The sequence below is a fragment of the Antennarius striatus genome, chromosome 3 (assembly GCF_040054535.1).
Source record: "Antennarius striatus isolate MH-2024 chromosome 3, ASM4005453v1, whole genome shotgun sequence".
Classification (NCBI taxonomy): domain Eukaryota; kingdom Metazoa; phylum Chordata; class Actinopteri; order Lophiiformes; family Antennariidae; genus Antennarius; species Antennarius striatus.
In genome coordinates this window covers 27304800-27320138 of record NC_090778.1, presented here as the reverse complement: position 1 = coordinate 27320138, position 15339 = coordinate 27304800, and the positions used below count along the sequence as shown (strand labels likewise).

The 15339-nt window shown below is 42.1% G+C and overlaps 2 protein-coding genes across 3 annotated transcripts; one reads left to right on the top strand and one right to left on the bottom strand.

Annotated features, from left to right (window-relative positions):
• Nucleotides 1-180: 180 nt before the first annotated feature.
• On the bottom strand, nucleotides 181-3237 carry LOC137592357 (dickkopf-related protein 4). The gene is made up of 4 exons (XM_068310482.1): nucleotides 2846-3237; nucleotides 1707-1823; nucleotides 1269-1389; nucleotides 181-1187 (listed from the first exon to the last, which is right to left on the bottom strand). The coding sequence occupies exons 1-4, from the start codon at nucleotides 2951-2953 to the stop codon at nucleotides 877-879; spliced, it is 657 nt and encodes a 218-aa protein (XP_068166583.1). The 5' UTR covers nucleotides 2954-3237; the 3' UTR covers nucleotides 181-876.
• Nucleotides 3238-4765: 1528 nt separating this feature from the next.
• Nucleotides 4766-14923, top strand: LOC137592356 (chromaffin granule amine transporter-like). 2 transcript variants are annotated; one of them, XM_068310480.1, is made up of 17 exons: nucleotides 4766-4902; nucleotides 6651-6749; nucleotides 7790-8172; nucleotides 8245-8369; nucleotides 9482-9540; nucleotides 9711-9794; nucleotides 9918-10010; nucleotides 10102-10191; nucleotides 10346-10389; nucleotides 10630-10690; nucleotides 10899-10994; nucleotides 12037-12115; nucleotides 12195-12246; nucleotides 12380-12443; nucleotides 12526-12645; nucleotides 13159-13292; nucleotides 14175-14923. In XM_068310480.1, the coding sequence occupies exons 2-17, from the start codon at nucleotides 6653-6655 to the stop codon at nucleotides 14283-14285; spliced, it is 1692 nt and encodes a 563-aa protein (XP_068166581.1). In that variant the 5' UTR covers nucleotides 4766-4902; nucleotides 6651-6652; the 3' UTR covers nucleotides 14286-14923. The 2 variants fall into 2 exon arrangements, with proteins under 2 accessions (XP_068166581.1, XP_068166582.1); XM_068310481.1 differs by lacking the exon at nucleotides 4766-4902 and adding an exon at nucleotides 6142-6268.
• Nucleotides 14924-15339: the final 416 nt, after the last annotated feature.

Below are 15339 nucleotides of genomic sequence, written 5' to 3'. Positions count from 1 at the left end.
TGTGACCTTGCACAGGAACTCCAGGTGTCATTTAAAGCAGAAATGAAGCTTTAGAACCTCAGCGGTACTGCTATGGATCCTTCTTTCCTCGTAGTGATACAGGTATCAGTGTGGGTTCACAACAGGAATCAGGCACACACACACGATCTATTGAAAAATGTTCAATTTTATTATATCTCTGTAGTTGTCATTGGTTTACCTATAGTGTCACAGTTTAAAGTAAAGAGAGTAAAGTAAACAGTCGGGACATCATTTCCAACTATTGAGTTTGTATCAATACTGCATTTATATCCATGTCCACACAATATTTCTGTTCATCCTCTTCATCAGAAATTAAGAACACTAATGTTGCTTCCACCATTGCGTGTTGAATGAACACGGTACCTCCCCTGACCGCGTCACCGAGGCAACCAACTTTTCATCTCTGCACTTCCGGCACTTCAGACCAAACACTAAGTGAATTCTCCCAAATGTCGCAGTTGGATCGCTTTAGTTTATCCTAACCAAAGCGTTTTTAGTTATCAATACCTGAAGTAAACACAATTGTCGTCTTGTGTTAGTTATTGATCAACGCCCTTCTGGCGTCTGAGAATCTCAGTGTTGATTGGTTTGGGTTTTATTGGATTTGTTGTCTGAAATGAAATTTCGCAACTTGTGCAAAGACATTAAAAGAAAAAAACTTGCAAAAAATTGACTTTGTATGAAATCTAGCAAAGCAAAAAATTCACGTTGCGTTTGGTTTGAACGTGCCTTGAGACCTCCAACGTGGCCGCCAGCGGGGAACTCCCACCATGATGGCTTTCTGAAAACATCTACAAACAGAATACAGGTTTAAATTAAATGTGTACAAATACTACAGAGTTTATGATGAATCCATTAGCAGCCTCTCTCTGCTGCCGTCCTTCTCTTCCCAGAATGCCTTGTTTTCCTCTGGCCCTGTCTCTGGCGGGGTTGACACACTCCTTGGCCCTTGCTTTTTCCCGAATCTGGCCGGCTGACGGCGGTGCAGGACAGCCCCACAGCGCAGTCGCAGCGTCCCAGCTTCCTCCTCATCTTGGTGGAGCCTCGCAGCAGGCAGGCCTCGCCCTCCACCGGGATCCTCTGACAGCGTTTACCGGTCAGGTACCGGACGCAGCACAGACCGTCTGCGCAGTCTCCTGACCGAACACAGCTGGACATCTCTGGAGCTGGAGAACAGGCCAATATTATCACCACCCTGTCCAGGATGTTTCAAATGCAGTGCACTCTGGGATTTGTATTTGACTCACCTTTGGTCTTGTTGAAGCCGTCCATGTTGCCCTGCAGGTCTATCTCTGGTTCTCGGCGTCGGTCGGCCTGGCGGTCCTGAGAGGACGGTCTCCTCTGAGCTCTGTTGCTGCAGCTTCCCTTCTGAGAGACAGACGGACAATCAGACAGAGTCTTGGATCTTTCACCTGCATCATAGTCATGATCTCCATGACAACTGCTACAACAGACATTTTTCTTACAACCATAAACCCACACACCCAACTTGAAAGAACTAACCCCAAACATGACGTCCTTCTTTCCCTTCAGGATTGACGTGTTGCTAACTAACATTACAGATGGGACTCACATCAACCACCAGAATTTGTGACTGATTTTCCCACTCATCAGTTTGTAAACGGAACATTAGCCCAAGTGGATCTTGATATTCTTCAGGTTCCATTCATTTTCCATTGACTAACCTGAGGGATGTCACAGTCAGGTGTGGAACATGAAGGTGTTGAGCCGCGATGAGAGTTGGAATTCTTCTCCCCCCGGCGTCTCGTTGGACGCTCTGACCGGTCGCCATTAGAGCGATCCTGATGGACAAATCAGACTAATGTCACAATGAGGGAATAAAATAATAAACTTACAATGTCATATTAAAATGAACTCAATATGCAACTATCAAAAGGCTAATACATAGCAACAGGCTAACATCTAGCAGTAGACTAAGATTGACAGAAAGGGGTGGAAAGGGGTTTGTATTGTGCTGGGTATTTATATAAGTTTATAATTCATACGGTACAAGGACTATGTGTTGAGAAAGACAATAAAAACTATGTTAATGTAGTGATTAGTAAATATAAGAAATCAATAGTTCATTATAGAGAGTACAAACTACAAACAGGTGAATTAATCTGAGCTGAGATAATTACTGAACAAAAATAAAATAAAATCTGAGCTTCAGATAGAAATCTGTTGAACCAAGCATCAAACATCTTTGCATTTAAATATTTTCTAAATTTGAGTAACAAATAAATCTTAAAACCAAAAAGCAGAATGTTCTGTTTCTGTCTTCATGTAATGACATCCAGCTCCCAGTTACAACAAACCAGGCCATACACCTTCAACAGGTGGATCCGAACCCACGACCATCTGACTGGGAGATGATACTAATGTCCAATCGATTGCCTAGCGTCAAGTGCCACTGCTACTGTCTGAACATAAGGCTGTATCACCTGAAATGCACTGATTTAAAAAACAACACATCAGGTTGTTTACCCCAGGTGCATGTATTTATTCCAGTTGAAGAAATTAAATTAATCCCAGGCAGTAAAAATATAATACAGGTGAGAAGTTGAACAAATATAACAGTGTTTTAAAATATCTACTACTTGACAAAAATGCCTTATCTTTTGAAAAATATTCCTGGATCTACATCCTGATCCGGATCCATTTGTCCCCGGTTAAATGAATAATCCTGCTAAACTAAACCAGTTTACTAACCAGCTAACTAACCCCAGAGGCAGAGGTAAAGAGAATCTCCAGATTCCTGCAGTAACTGTAGAACCTATAAACTCTGCATCAAGGAGAACCAGTGAAGCGTTACTCCTCTTACCGTCAGCTCGGAGCTCAGCTCCGACTCTTTGGAAGATCTGATGGTGTTGGAGTCCAGAGCCAGACCACAAACCAAGGACACACACAGGAAACTCCGCCACATCCACATCCTCCAATCCAGGGGTCAAACTCTTCTGCTGACGATCAATCACGTCCTTCTGTCACTCAGAGGAAGTCCTCCTGCAGATCTGATCAGATTCACTAATTCAATTCTCCCTGTTCTGACTCAAGGTTTAAAGTTATTTTTCTCTTGTTGAAATCTTTCCAAAATTGGAAAGATTCAACTTTTTAGCGTTTTAGTCATAGAGAGATGAAACCATGTAGAATTTCTTCAGATTATCTTGGGTGCTCCTCTCCTCTCTGTTTGTGCTGCCTTTAGGTGTGTTTGGTTTTTATACCTCTCCCTCCCCTCTGATCCGTCCTCTTTCAGCTGCCTTTCCTTCAGAAGTTTTCAAGTTGTGTTTGATGCTCGACCGCATCAGTCGAAGGCGACAGCGCCGCCTCTGCTTCCTTCCTGGAAGCCTGGCAGCCTCAGGTGAGACGGGACGTTTGATACTTGACACCGCAGAGAGATTAAAACACACCTGGAGACGGGTAGAGGGGCAGCAGCGTGTGTGTGTCTGTGGTTTGGCTTCATGTGGTTTGAAATGTTGCTATAAAGACTCATTAGAACTGAACCTGTCTCTGTGAAGCGGGCGGATGTTTACAGGTGATTAAAGCCGTTTAAGAGACAGAAGTGAATCCGTTTGATGACGACACCGACAGGTGAACAGTAATCTCAGCTCTCTGAACACCACACAATTCGACTGACATGTGCAGATGACATGTGATGAGCCTGAGAATCCCACCCCCCACCCCAGGATCCACCTTCACACGAGGTTTCAATGAAATCCACGTCCTGCTTACAAACAAACAAGCTGATGGATCACATGACCACCTCCAGCTTTCCTGTGCTGCTCCAGCTGAGGTGGAATCTGGGCCCTCAGGGTCGTGTTTGCCACCGATGAAGCATGAAAGTAATAGAACCTGATCAGCGGTCCGATCTGGAGACTACAGACTAACACAACCATCTAGACGCTGGTTCTTTCCCAAAGGAACCGTCTAGAAGTTGCTCACCTCTTAACACAACTGTATCCATCCATCCATGTTCTTGTGGATGAGCCAACTGTATACATACTATAATTTTCCAAATGTAAAAGTGTTAACAAACATTATTTTAATGTTTCTTCACCACCTGTTTTCAAATTGACCGAGTCTGGTCCAGACAACCCAAAGCAACATCCTCCTAAATTGTCTTTGGACTTCAACTGCATTTTCATAAGTCCAGTAGCACTTGGTTTAGTCTGGGTTTCATCATTCATTCAATGTGTTTAATCTGTAAAAAAAAAAAAAAAGGTGTATAAAGGGTGTATACATCTTTGGGACACCCTGTGTGTACACACAGAGTATTTGTATACCTTAATTTTGCTACTTTATTACTTCTAGTGGAAGATGCGTCATCCATCGCTGCACACGCATGAGCTGACAGGAAACATGTTACAAAGAGAAAACAGCACTGTAAACAGACGTGTGTGTGTGTGTGTGTGTGTGTGTGTGTGTGTGTGTGTGTGTGTGTGTGTGTGTGTGTGTGTGTGTGTGTGTGTGTGTGTATTTGTGTCAGTAATCATGAGCATCTGCTATCCTTTTATTGAAGTCCTGGAACAACCTGCAGGCTGGAGACCTTATCACACAGAGATCTAGACACACACACACACACACACACACACACACACACACACACACACACACACACACACACACACACACACACACACACACACACACACACACACACACACACACAGGTCAGAGGATGTATTGTTTGCTGGTGCGTAGATGAGTGTGTGTCTCCTTATTGTCTGTTTTTATCAGAAGAGCAGTGAGGAAACGTTCACCTCCTCCTTTCCTTCTTCCTCTCCTGATCCTCTGTCCTGTCCTTCCATCCCTCCGTCCTCAGGTCAGATAGAGGCTGCGATCGGTCCATCAGCAGCTCAGAGAAGAAGTGCAGCAGTCGTTCAGGTAGGACCCACCTGTCTCCTCCACACACCAGCTGTCGTCAATCGAACCTTAAATGACTTGTTAAACTGCACATTTTCATTTTACAACAGTCTAGTCCTTCAAATTTTATCTAACGCATTCATGAGCTTGTAATTTGAAAAAAATCTTTAAATTTTAAGTTTTGATTATTTTTTTCTTTAGATTGTATACTTTCTTGGTATAGATAATTCTTATATATGCTGAGCTCATATATGTATGCATATACATCTATAAAATCATTTGTTTTATTGTATTTTCATCTTCATATATGTGTATTTATAAATCCAGATGTTGACATGTATATGTTTTGTGACTTTTTACATTTTTTTAGCAGCAGTAATATTATTGATTATAGAATTCTATTGATTAGATTGACATTTCTATTTGCCGTATTGTTTTGTTTCAGGTTTCCTTTGGGCTTAAATGTGTTTCTGCAGCTGTTCAACACACTTGTGTGGATTGATTTTATATGAGTATATTTGTTGTTTATTGATTGTCATATGTGTATCTGTCATGTTTTTAACTCTTTACGGAACTGCCAGTTGAATTGAGCAAGAAACATTTTTACTAAAATGACTTCTAGGCATCGTGTTTACAGATTTGTTTCTCTGTGGGATCAAACTAAAATCACATTTCAGATCAATCAGAGAGAGAGAGAGAGGGTGAAGCTAATGAGATGACAGATAAAAGAATGATAGGAGGTGTGTGTAGAGGTAACCCTGTTAGTGATGGAGGAGAGAGCTTCTAAACCAATCAGCAGTAAGAACAGATGGACGGAAAAAGTGAAGTTTGTGCTAATAAAAAAAATAAATCTAAAAACACTGATCCCTTGAAAAGTTTCTGCTCTCCACTTCTTGTTTGGACAAAATCAGTTTTCTGTTTCTCAAGAAATCAAGAAAAACTGAGATGAAACTAAAAAAATCTTCATTGTTTCACTGGAAACACCCAAAGTAATGGTTGTGACTACAGCTGCATTGGCTTCATGTAATCTACCTGTTGATGTTCTCTTAACATTAGCTTTGCTTTATGGTGGCATTATGTTAGCTGCATGTTGGTTGAATGTACATTATGTTAGATTTATAATGACTTTATTTTGGTGTTTTAATAGATTTATGTTGATAATAAGTTGGATTCGTGTTGATGTTATTTTTGCTTTCTGTTGAGATTATGTTTGCTTTATGTTGTATTGTTGGCTTTATTTTGATGTTAATCCAGCTTTATGTTGGTGTTATGTCAGCTTTATGCTGGCTTTATGTCTCAAGGATAAAGACATGAAACAGATGTTAGCAGCTAACTTGTCTCCAGAAACACACCACGTCCTCTAAACAGACTTCAGATTGGACCTCAGGTATTGAAATCCCTGTCGGCTCTGTCTAATATCTGGAATGGCTGATAACAGGCCGCGGTTGTTTAATATTAAAGATCAGTTGTGATATGGATTCATTCTCACTGCAGCTGCTCTTCATTGTGTCTTTATTAAAACACAGAAACATGATGTCGCTGAAAAACTAACAAACATTTTTGACAGCTGCTTTCATGTTCCTTTCTTCATAAAATATTTTAAAATCTATACAATGTTTTAGCAGCAGGGGAGTGTGGACAACAGTGTGCCTTAAATCAATAGTTAATATACTGTATATGATTTGATATCACATAATAAAATGCTTCGATTTATATAAAATGATTTGTATGCTAATATTAATTATTTTTGTGTGTGGTTGTGTGTTTAGACATGGCGTGGTTCCATCAGAGTCGAGGTTCACCCAGACTCGTTCTGGTTGTGGTGTGTGTCGCTCTGCTGCTCGACAACATGCTGTTGACTGTAGTCGGTGAGAACAAACACACACACGCACGCTCGCACGCACGCACGCACACACACACACACACACACACACACACACACACACACACACACCACACACACACACACACACACACACACACCGAGTGTGATGTCAGATGTGTGGTTTCCCACAATCACCACAATTGTTGCTTCATTATTTGTTATGGATCGGCGGTTTCAGTGTCTTGTGATGTGTTCAGGTACAGATCGTCTAATGATTGCTCCTTGAGGAAGTTGCTGCTGCAAACTCATCTGTGACGCAACTACAAACCTAGAGATCAAAGTTGTCGACAGCAGTTAGCCTCAGAGCTGGATGTAAAGGCTGCAGAGGACACACACATGACCCCCTGACCCTGAACTTTAAATCATGCAGCCTCAGTTCACAGTTGTCTCCTTCACTCTCTTCTGATGTGTACGAGGCCATTGCTGCTAAAACTAAATTCTGCTCTGTAGAATTTTGTATCTTCTCCTCAGTTTGTATGACTGTAATCATATTAGTAAATTCTGAGATTTGTGAATATGCAATGGACTTTGCTAAAGCAAATTCAGGATCCATGTGTGCAAAATAATATTTGTATTTATAGATTTGTCAAGTCCCAGAGAACACACAAAATGTTTTACATGTTTTTTAAGTAATTTTATTAGTTACTTAACATACTTCTCACCAAATTCTGACATGCAACCAATCAGCACCTCAGGAGAGTGGTCAAAAGTAAAGATAACCAAACAACATTTTGGAAATTAAAAACGCTCCAAAACAAAACAGATATACTGTAGGTTGTAAAACTGAGATGACAAATGACTGGCAGAAATTTTAAAATCCTCTTTGTTGATGATAAATTTGTTAAAAGCTGCAGTGAAGAGGTTTTATTGGTCTAATGCACCTCACAGCCACCTGTGGCAGCACTGAGCACTCTGCTGCTGAGGAGGAGGGAGTGAGTAAGAAATACTGCGTCATTACTTATTTTACACTGATTGCAGGAAAATGTATTTAAATCCATCAGTAAGTCAGTCTTCTTCCACCAGTGCCGATCATCCCAACTTTCCTCTACGCTATGAACCATCCGAGTCCAGAGCCTCAGACTGCCGGGCCGTCCCTGCTCCCCCTGCTCAGCCTCGATGCACCACGTTCACCCATTGTGTCCACACAGTCCCCTTCTGAAAGCTCCAACCTCCAGACCTCCAGCAGGACCTTACCGCTCCCTCCGCCCAGGCCAAGTGCACCTGTCCTGGTTACTCAGTCGAAGCAGAACCCTCATTCGCCTACTTCCACCTTCCCTCTGGTATCTCTATTTGACAACACAACCTTCAGTCTGGAGGAGGTCCAGACTGAATCGAACCCCAACAACAAGCCAACAGACCAGACCAGCCCGATCCCAGACCTACTGATGAATGCGACTACTGACACAGTAGGTAGAGGCGGACACTGACTTGACTGACTGGCGCTTGCAAGGGATTTAATCCTTTTTCTTCTCTCACAGAACTCCTCCTGTCTCCAGGACAGTTTGTTTCTGGAAGAAGAAAATGTCCGTGTTGGCTTATTGTTTGCTTCTAAAGCTCTCATCCAGCTGCTCATCAACCCTTTTGTCGGTCCGCTCACCAACAGGTATCCTAATAACTCATTTCGGAGCACAAACATCTTCTAACATCCTTGTCTAACATTGATTTGTCAAACACAAGTACTTCAGTGATGTGCACAATGAGTGGCATACATGACTGAAGCTTGTAAACTAAAATGATCACATGGTAAGATTTTTGCAATGAAATATGAAATGAAATGTTGTTTATTATTATTTGTACTATGTAAATTAGTGGGGACTAAGCATAGAGCCTTGTGGTACACCAAGGTGAACAGAGTTGAAGCTGTTTGTTTGGATGCCACATTTGGCACTTTAAAGTGTACTAGTTGATCAATAACCCTTGTAAAAACGTTTCAATCACAATGAAGTGTGTCACTACACCTGACTGAACGTCGTCTGACAGAAAAAACTCAGTTCTAGATCAGTTAACATTGTTTGACAGTATTTCCAGGCAACAAATATTTGCTGGGGTGGCACGGTGGGACAGTGGGTAGCGCTGTTGCCACACAGCAAGGTGGTTCCGGGTTAAAGTCCCGCTCTGTGCGGAGTTTGCATGTTCTCCCTGTGTCTACGTGGGTTCTCTCCGGGTACTCCAGCTTCCTCCCACCTCCAAAAACATGTGCTTCAAGTTAATTGGCCGGTTCCAAATTGCCCGTAGGAGTGAGTGAGTGTGTGCATGTTTGTGTGTGTATGTCACTACTGGCGTTGCGCCTGGAGTTTCACCGCCTCATGCTCTAAGACAAGCTGGGATAGGCTCCAGCTCTCCATTACCTGCGCAAGCGGACAAAGCGGATTGAGAAAATGAATGAATCAATGAAATATTTGCTATGTTTCTCTTTTGTGATAAATGCATTTGAGAAGAAGGTTTGTATTTGCCCTCAAGAAATCCATTAAATCTCCACAGTGACTTTGAAGTGTAGAAAATCGACTTAGGGTTTTTCCATATGGATTAAATGCATGACCAACTGGAGTCTGTCAAAATTAAAGCAGTCACACATCTCAGAGAGGTTCTCTGATGAAGATTAAACAGACAAAATCTCTTATTCATGATTGTATTGTTATAAAATGAAAAATATTACCTGAGGCTCAGACCATACGGAACAGTTATTACCTACTGACGATCTGTCTCCGTCTTCAGGATTGGGTATCACATCCCCATGTTTGCTGGGTTCATCATCATGTTTGTGTCGACCATCAGTAAGTTTCACACACACACAGTAATAATGCATTTTCATGAATAAATGTCTAATGTGTGTGTGTGTGTGTGTGTGTGTGTGTGTGTGTGTGTGTGTGTGTGTGTGTGTGTGTGTGTGTGTGTGTATGTGTGTGTGTGTGTGTGTGTGTGTGTGTGTGTGTGTGTGTGTCAGTGTTTGCGTTCTCAGGGACCTACGCTCTGCTGTTCTTCGCTCGTTCTCTGCAGGGAATCGGTTCTTCCTTCTCTTCAGTTGCAGGTCGACATAAAACATTCAGGAAGTATTCATAAAAGAGTTTTATGTCTTTTCTGTCATCGTTGAATGTTCAATACCACAGAAGAAGAAGGTGAACGCTGGTTATGTGCGTCTGTGTGTGTGCAGGTTTGGGTATGTTGGCCAGTGTGTACACTGATGATGAGGAGAGAGGCATCGCCATGGGGATCGCACTAGGAGGACTGGCTATGGGAGTCCTGAGTGAGACCCACAGACATACACATCTATGATGCAGCAGCGGTAGAACATAAAACAGAACATGTATGTTATTTGTTTTAATGGTACGTCCCAGTTGGAGCGCCATTTGGCAGTGTGATGTATCAGTTTGTGGGGAAGAGCGCCCCCTTCCTGATTCTGGCCTTCCTGGCTGTGTTTGATGGAGGTAACTTCAAAATCATTCCGTTTTACGAACATCCATCTTTTCTTCCTTCTTCTGATTCCTTCAACTGGTTTTAGTCCGAATGCGTTCAGAAATGATGACGAGGTTGAACCTGTGACCACCTGGATTCATGCTGTTGTGTGTTTGTGTGTTGCAGCGTTACAGCTATGCATCTTGCAGCCTTCAAAGATCTCTCCTGGGGTGAGTCCACTTCAGAACCACAACTAGTCTGGTTGGGTCAGGTCAAGTCTGTCTGTTCAGGTCTGGTTGGTCTGATCCAATCTGGTCTACTCTGGTCTAATCATGTCTTGTCTAGTCTGGTCTGTTGTGATCACATCTGGCCTGGTTGCTCTGATCCTATTCGTTCCTGTCTGATCCAGTCTGGTTGGATCCAGTTTGTTCTAGACCACTATGACCAGGTTTTGTAATTGTGTGTTTCAGAGTGTAGAGGGGACTCCGTTACTGACGCTTTTAAAAGATCCGTACATCCTCATCAGTGCAGGTAAGAAGAGTCAAACTCACTAACAGAAAAACATAAAAATGTATCTATCTGTCTATCTGTCTGTCTGTCTATGGCTCTCTCTCTCTCTCTCTCTCTCTCTCTCTCTCTCTCTCTCTCTCTCTATCTATCTATCTATCTATCTATCTATCTATCTATCTATCTATCTATCTATTTAATCTATCTGTCTATTTAATCTATCTATCTACAGGTTCTCTGTGTTTTGCCAACATGGGTGTTGCAATCCTGGAGCCGACTCTGCCAATCTGGATGTTGCAGACCATGTGTTCGCCCAGATGGCAGCTTGGTATGTTCTGCTTCTTTGGTTCTTTGAAAAATGTAGATAATTACTGTGGACTTATACAAATCCAGGTACATATGGCAAAATTTGTGCTTGAGCATGGTACTCTTCTCGGCTACTGATTAATTCCCATAAGCAGCCTCAGATAGAACTCCCCATCAAGCCCAAGCAACCAGAAAGGAGCAGTCCAACAAAACATCAACAAATAGCAGATAAGCATTTCTGAGGATCCCAAACTAGATGTTCACCATGACTTTACCTTCAGGTTTGGTCCATGAATATCACAAACAGAACGGTAGACCTGGACCAATCTCAGTGCAATCCAACAACCACTGAGAACCTATTGGACTTGAGAATACAGACATAACCCTGGCTCTGATGATGTAGGAACTGAATTGCTCATCGTAATGACCCCATACTTCCGTAGTACCACCCACAGGCCACTTTAGGATACAAGGTATTTGGACTTATTACTCCAAAAGACATGTGGACTGGATAAACAAAGTACCTTGACACACAAATGATCCTTGGGTTCCTTGGTCCATGACCAGGATGGAACTGACTTTACTCCTCCTGACCTTAGGTTTGATAAAAGGTCAGAGCCGGCAACTATAAGGTCCGTCCTTCTTTTGTTCTCCATAGTCTCCCTGATTACTGCCACACATGAGGTTTTCTTCAGGGATTGCCAAACCTTCAGCCTCTTTTGTCCTCTTGGTACCTCTGTGCTGTTTCAGGAGAACCTGGACCAACCAACTCCTAAAAGCCAGCTTCACCTGGGTCTCTGGTTGTTGCCTTGTCAGGCACTAATGTTCTTTTGACCACAACTCCTACCAGCCACTGCTACAGAGCAGACTTTGAATGTGGTCCAGTCAAAATCCATGTTGTTGACCTTTCCTCATGAGCTCTCTGTTATTTTTCTTTAATTATGAGTAATAGTAACCTAAAAACCATGAAACAATCAGACAAGCCGACATCAAGCATTCTCCTGGTTCTGGGTTCCTCCCTTCCTCCCTCCGCTTCCTCTCTAACAGGTGTATGTTGATTACAGGTGTGGCCTTCCTCCCTGCCAGTGTCTCATACCTGATAGGAACAAACCTGTTTGGTGTTCTGGCCAATAAGATGGGAAGGTCAGTTTATGTGTGTGTTTGTTCACTTCATAGGAGCTGATTGATTGATCAATCGATTATTGATATTTCTTTCTGTCAGGTGGCTGTGCTCTATGTTAGGGATGTTTATTGTTGGCATCAGTCTGCTGTGTGTAAGTACATCATCCCTCAATCCAAACAAAACTCTACCGATCCTTCAGATCATCCCTCCATACTGATCAGTGTTGTGGTTACAGGAAGTGATGTAAAACAACCAGTTTAAAGGTGTGTGTTTGTGTGTGTCAGGTTCCCTTCGCCACCAATATCTATGGTCTCATTGGACCAAACGGAGGTCTTGGCTTTGCTATAGGTGACTATCAGCCTGTAGAATGAACGTCGTAGCGGTTTGTGCTGCTCTGAGCCTTGATAACACGCGTGTGGTTTCCCTTCAGGTATGGTCGACTCCTCCATGATGGCCATCATGGGTTATCTGGTCGACATCCGTCACGCCTCCGTCTACGGCAGTGTCTACGCCATCGCTGACGTCGCACTGTGTATGGGGTTCGCTATAGGTAACACACACGTTTGTTTACATCATCTTTTCACAGATGATATTTTATTTTAACTGGGAAAGAAAGGTTGGAGGTAATTTTCCCAGATTAGTCATTAAAAAAAGGATTAAGATGTATTTCTTTTATGATTACACAGTGCGCCCTCGTTCCTGGCGGTCAATGCGTTCCAGGAACCACACATGATAAAAGAATTCTGCGACAGAGCGACAAACTATTTATCTTATTATTTACGGTAATTTAAACGTTTATGAACCCTCTTCATACCGATATTAAGCTACCTTCTATCTGTATCACCTTTTCCCACACTCTTATCGATTGTCTAAAGCACTTTTGTGTCTTAAGTCCAAGACTCACAGAACGTAGCGCACTTCCAGATGCCTTCAGCCAATAGAATGTCCATACAGTATCATGTGACTGTCAACCAAAAATCCGTGATGAGGTGAAGTTGTGAGCATTGATGCGCAAATGCGCGATGGCGCACTGTAATACTTAAAAACCAGTCTGTTGTTCCAGGACCGTCCACAGGAGGCGCTCTGGTCCAGGCAGTGGGCTTCCCGTGTCTCATGGTGTTTATTGGTGTGATCAACATCCTGTATGCGCCACTCTGCTTCCTGTTACGTAACCCTGCAGTCAGAGAGGAGAAGATGGTAAATAAAACACCTGAGCAGAAGCTGACCAGTTTAAATCACTTCTTACCAGTCAGATTACCAGTTAAATGTCCTGCTCTCCTGAGGATCAATCCTTTAGACGACCCTCCCAACAAAAATCAACAGATTGGAGTTTTCTCCATTTTTATTCTGTGGCTTGATATGATAGCCATTCAGTGTTCTTCACTCTGATTGGCTGGGGGGTTTCCATTGATGCATTCAAGCATTTGTTTGTTTGGTTGTGTATTTCATTGACCAAACAAATCAATTTGCTTCTATATCAATAGAGAATAATTTTTATTCTCTATCGACATAATTTTCAAAAATGTCTTTAGGTCAGTTTTTAGGTCAAATTCAGATGAAATAAACAAAGTACAAAAAAAATAGACTTCCATATCTCTCTGTAACAGGGGTTCAAATTATTCAGGGTATTGACCTGGTGATCGGGAGAAATGGGAGCCTTGTCTGCAGAAACTTTGTTGTGAAAACTTTTGAATGTGAGAAGAGTTGAAGAATAAATTTAAGAGATGCAAACATGTTGGACCTCTAAGGGTTAACATTGCTGCATCCTGAACAAATTCCAAAAACACTCGACAGAACATAATCTGTCATGTTCACAAACTGTACACTGGTTATTAAAATCACACACACAGTGTGGTGGCAGGTCCAGGCAGATCCACAGGAACTGTGTGATGTGGAAGCCAAAGTGTTTGTGTGAAGTCATTACACAGTGATTAGACTGATCACAGATCAGAGGCTGCTTCCTTCAAAGCTGCTGAGGAAACGTTTCTACTTAATAAACTCTCAATTACACACCGATTACACAGACCTACAGGTAGGTTTATTGATCCACTGTATATATGTGTGTGTATGTGTTTGCAGGCAATCATCGACCAGGAGTGTGTGATGCACAGGAAAAGCTACAACACACAGAAGGAGAGTCGTGAATTTCCTCTGAGCGACTACAGTGAAGAAGAGGAGACGGAGGAGTGATGCTCTCACGCACCTGAAGATGCACACACTTTAGTTTTCTCACACAACTTCCTGTCTTCACACGGTCAGAACAGACATCAAACTCCTCTTAAAGGGTCACATTGATAAGATGATTGATTGTCTGTAAAGTATTAAGTTAAGCCTCCTAAAAATATCATCAATGAATCATTAGATGTTTCTGAGCAGATATTAACAGAATAAACAGAATAAATGAATTTAAACTCCATGGAAAGATACTGTACTTCATTGCTTCCAATTGACCATTAGCTTTGCCTCACCCCCTTTTTGTGTGTGTGATACACAAAATACATTGCAGCGTGTGGATTGGTAAGTAATAGAATGCTGCCTTTAATTATTGATTTGAAAAATCATCTTGGTGAGAATCGCCAAAATCCTCCCAAAGACCTGAAAACTGTCAGCAGTAGTTTTCTCTCTGGGTGGAATGATCACATGTTTAACTTCATCCAATCAGATTCTAGATCTCAATGTTCAGTAGCTTCTTAGGATGCTGATGGTTCTTGACCTAGACCACCTACAGGATCTGGACCAGTCTGTCTGGTTCTGTTCTGTCGGCTCAGTAAGTCCGCATTTTCAGGACCAGATTAAGACAAGACTAAGTTTAAAACTCATTCTACTAAATAACAGCCTTTGGGGTGAGGGTAAGTCCAGATTAAAGATAGTTTGATCTGAGGTCATCAATTTTTTAAAAAAGAACTCAGGAAGATTTACCTTGTAGAATTTTTTTTATTTTATTTTAAGGAACGCATCAATTCACACACGCTTCACTTAAGCTTCATTTCACTATTGTGTCGAGGTCTTCCTGTCGGTATCTGATCTCAGACCTGTGTCACCATTAAAACCTGCTGTAACTGGGACAACGAATGTTTACCTGTGTGTTTGTTGTAACCAGGACTTGCATGTTAAGCTGAGGAGTGTGAGACTGATAGATGGGAATCAACTTGCGTGTGTGTGTGCGTGTCTGTGTGTTCACATGCTTCTTATCTGCTCTTTAATTTCCTGCTATGTCTCATTTCCTCATCAGAGAAAATGACGA

Coding starts and splice junctions, on each gene's coding strand:
- LOC137592357 (XM_068310482.1), bottom strand. CDS start 2,953: ATGTGGATGTGGCGGAGTTTCCTGTGTGTGTCCTTGGTTTGTGGTCTG. Junction 1,824..2,845: donor AGCTGAGCTCCGAGCTGACG/GTAAGAGGAGTA, acceptor TTTGTCCATCAG/GATCGCTCTAATGGCGACCG. Junction 1,188..1,268: donor CGGCTTCAACAAGACCAAAG/GTGAGTCAAATA, acceptor CCTGTTCTCCAG/CTCCAGAGATGTCCAGCTGT.
- LOC137592356 (XM_068310480.1), top strand. CDS start 6,653: ATGGCGTGGTTCCATCAGAGTCGAGGTTCACCCAGACTCGTTCTGGTT. Junction 6,750..7,789: donor CATGCTGTTGACTGTAGTCG/GTGAGAACAAAC, acceptor TTCTTCCACCAG/TGCCGATCATCCCAACTTTC. Junction 10,011..10,101: donor ACTGGCTATGGGAGTCCTGA/GTGAGACCCACA, acceptor GGTACGTCCCAG/TTGGAGCGCCATTTGGCAGT.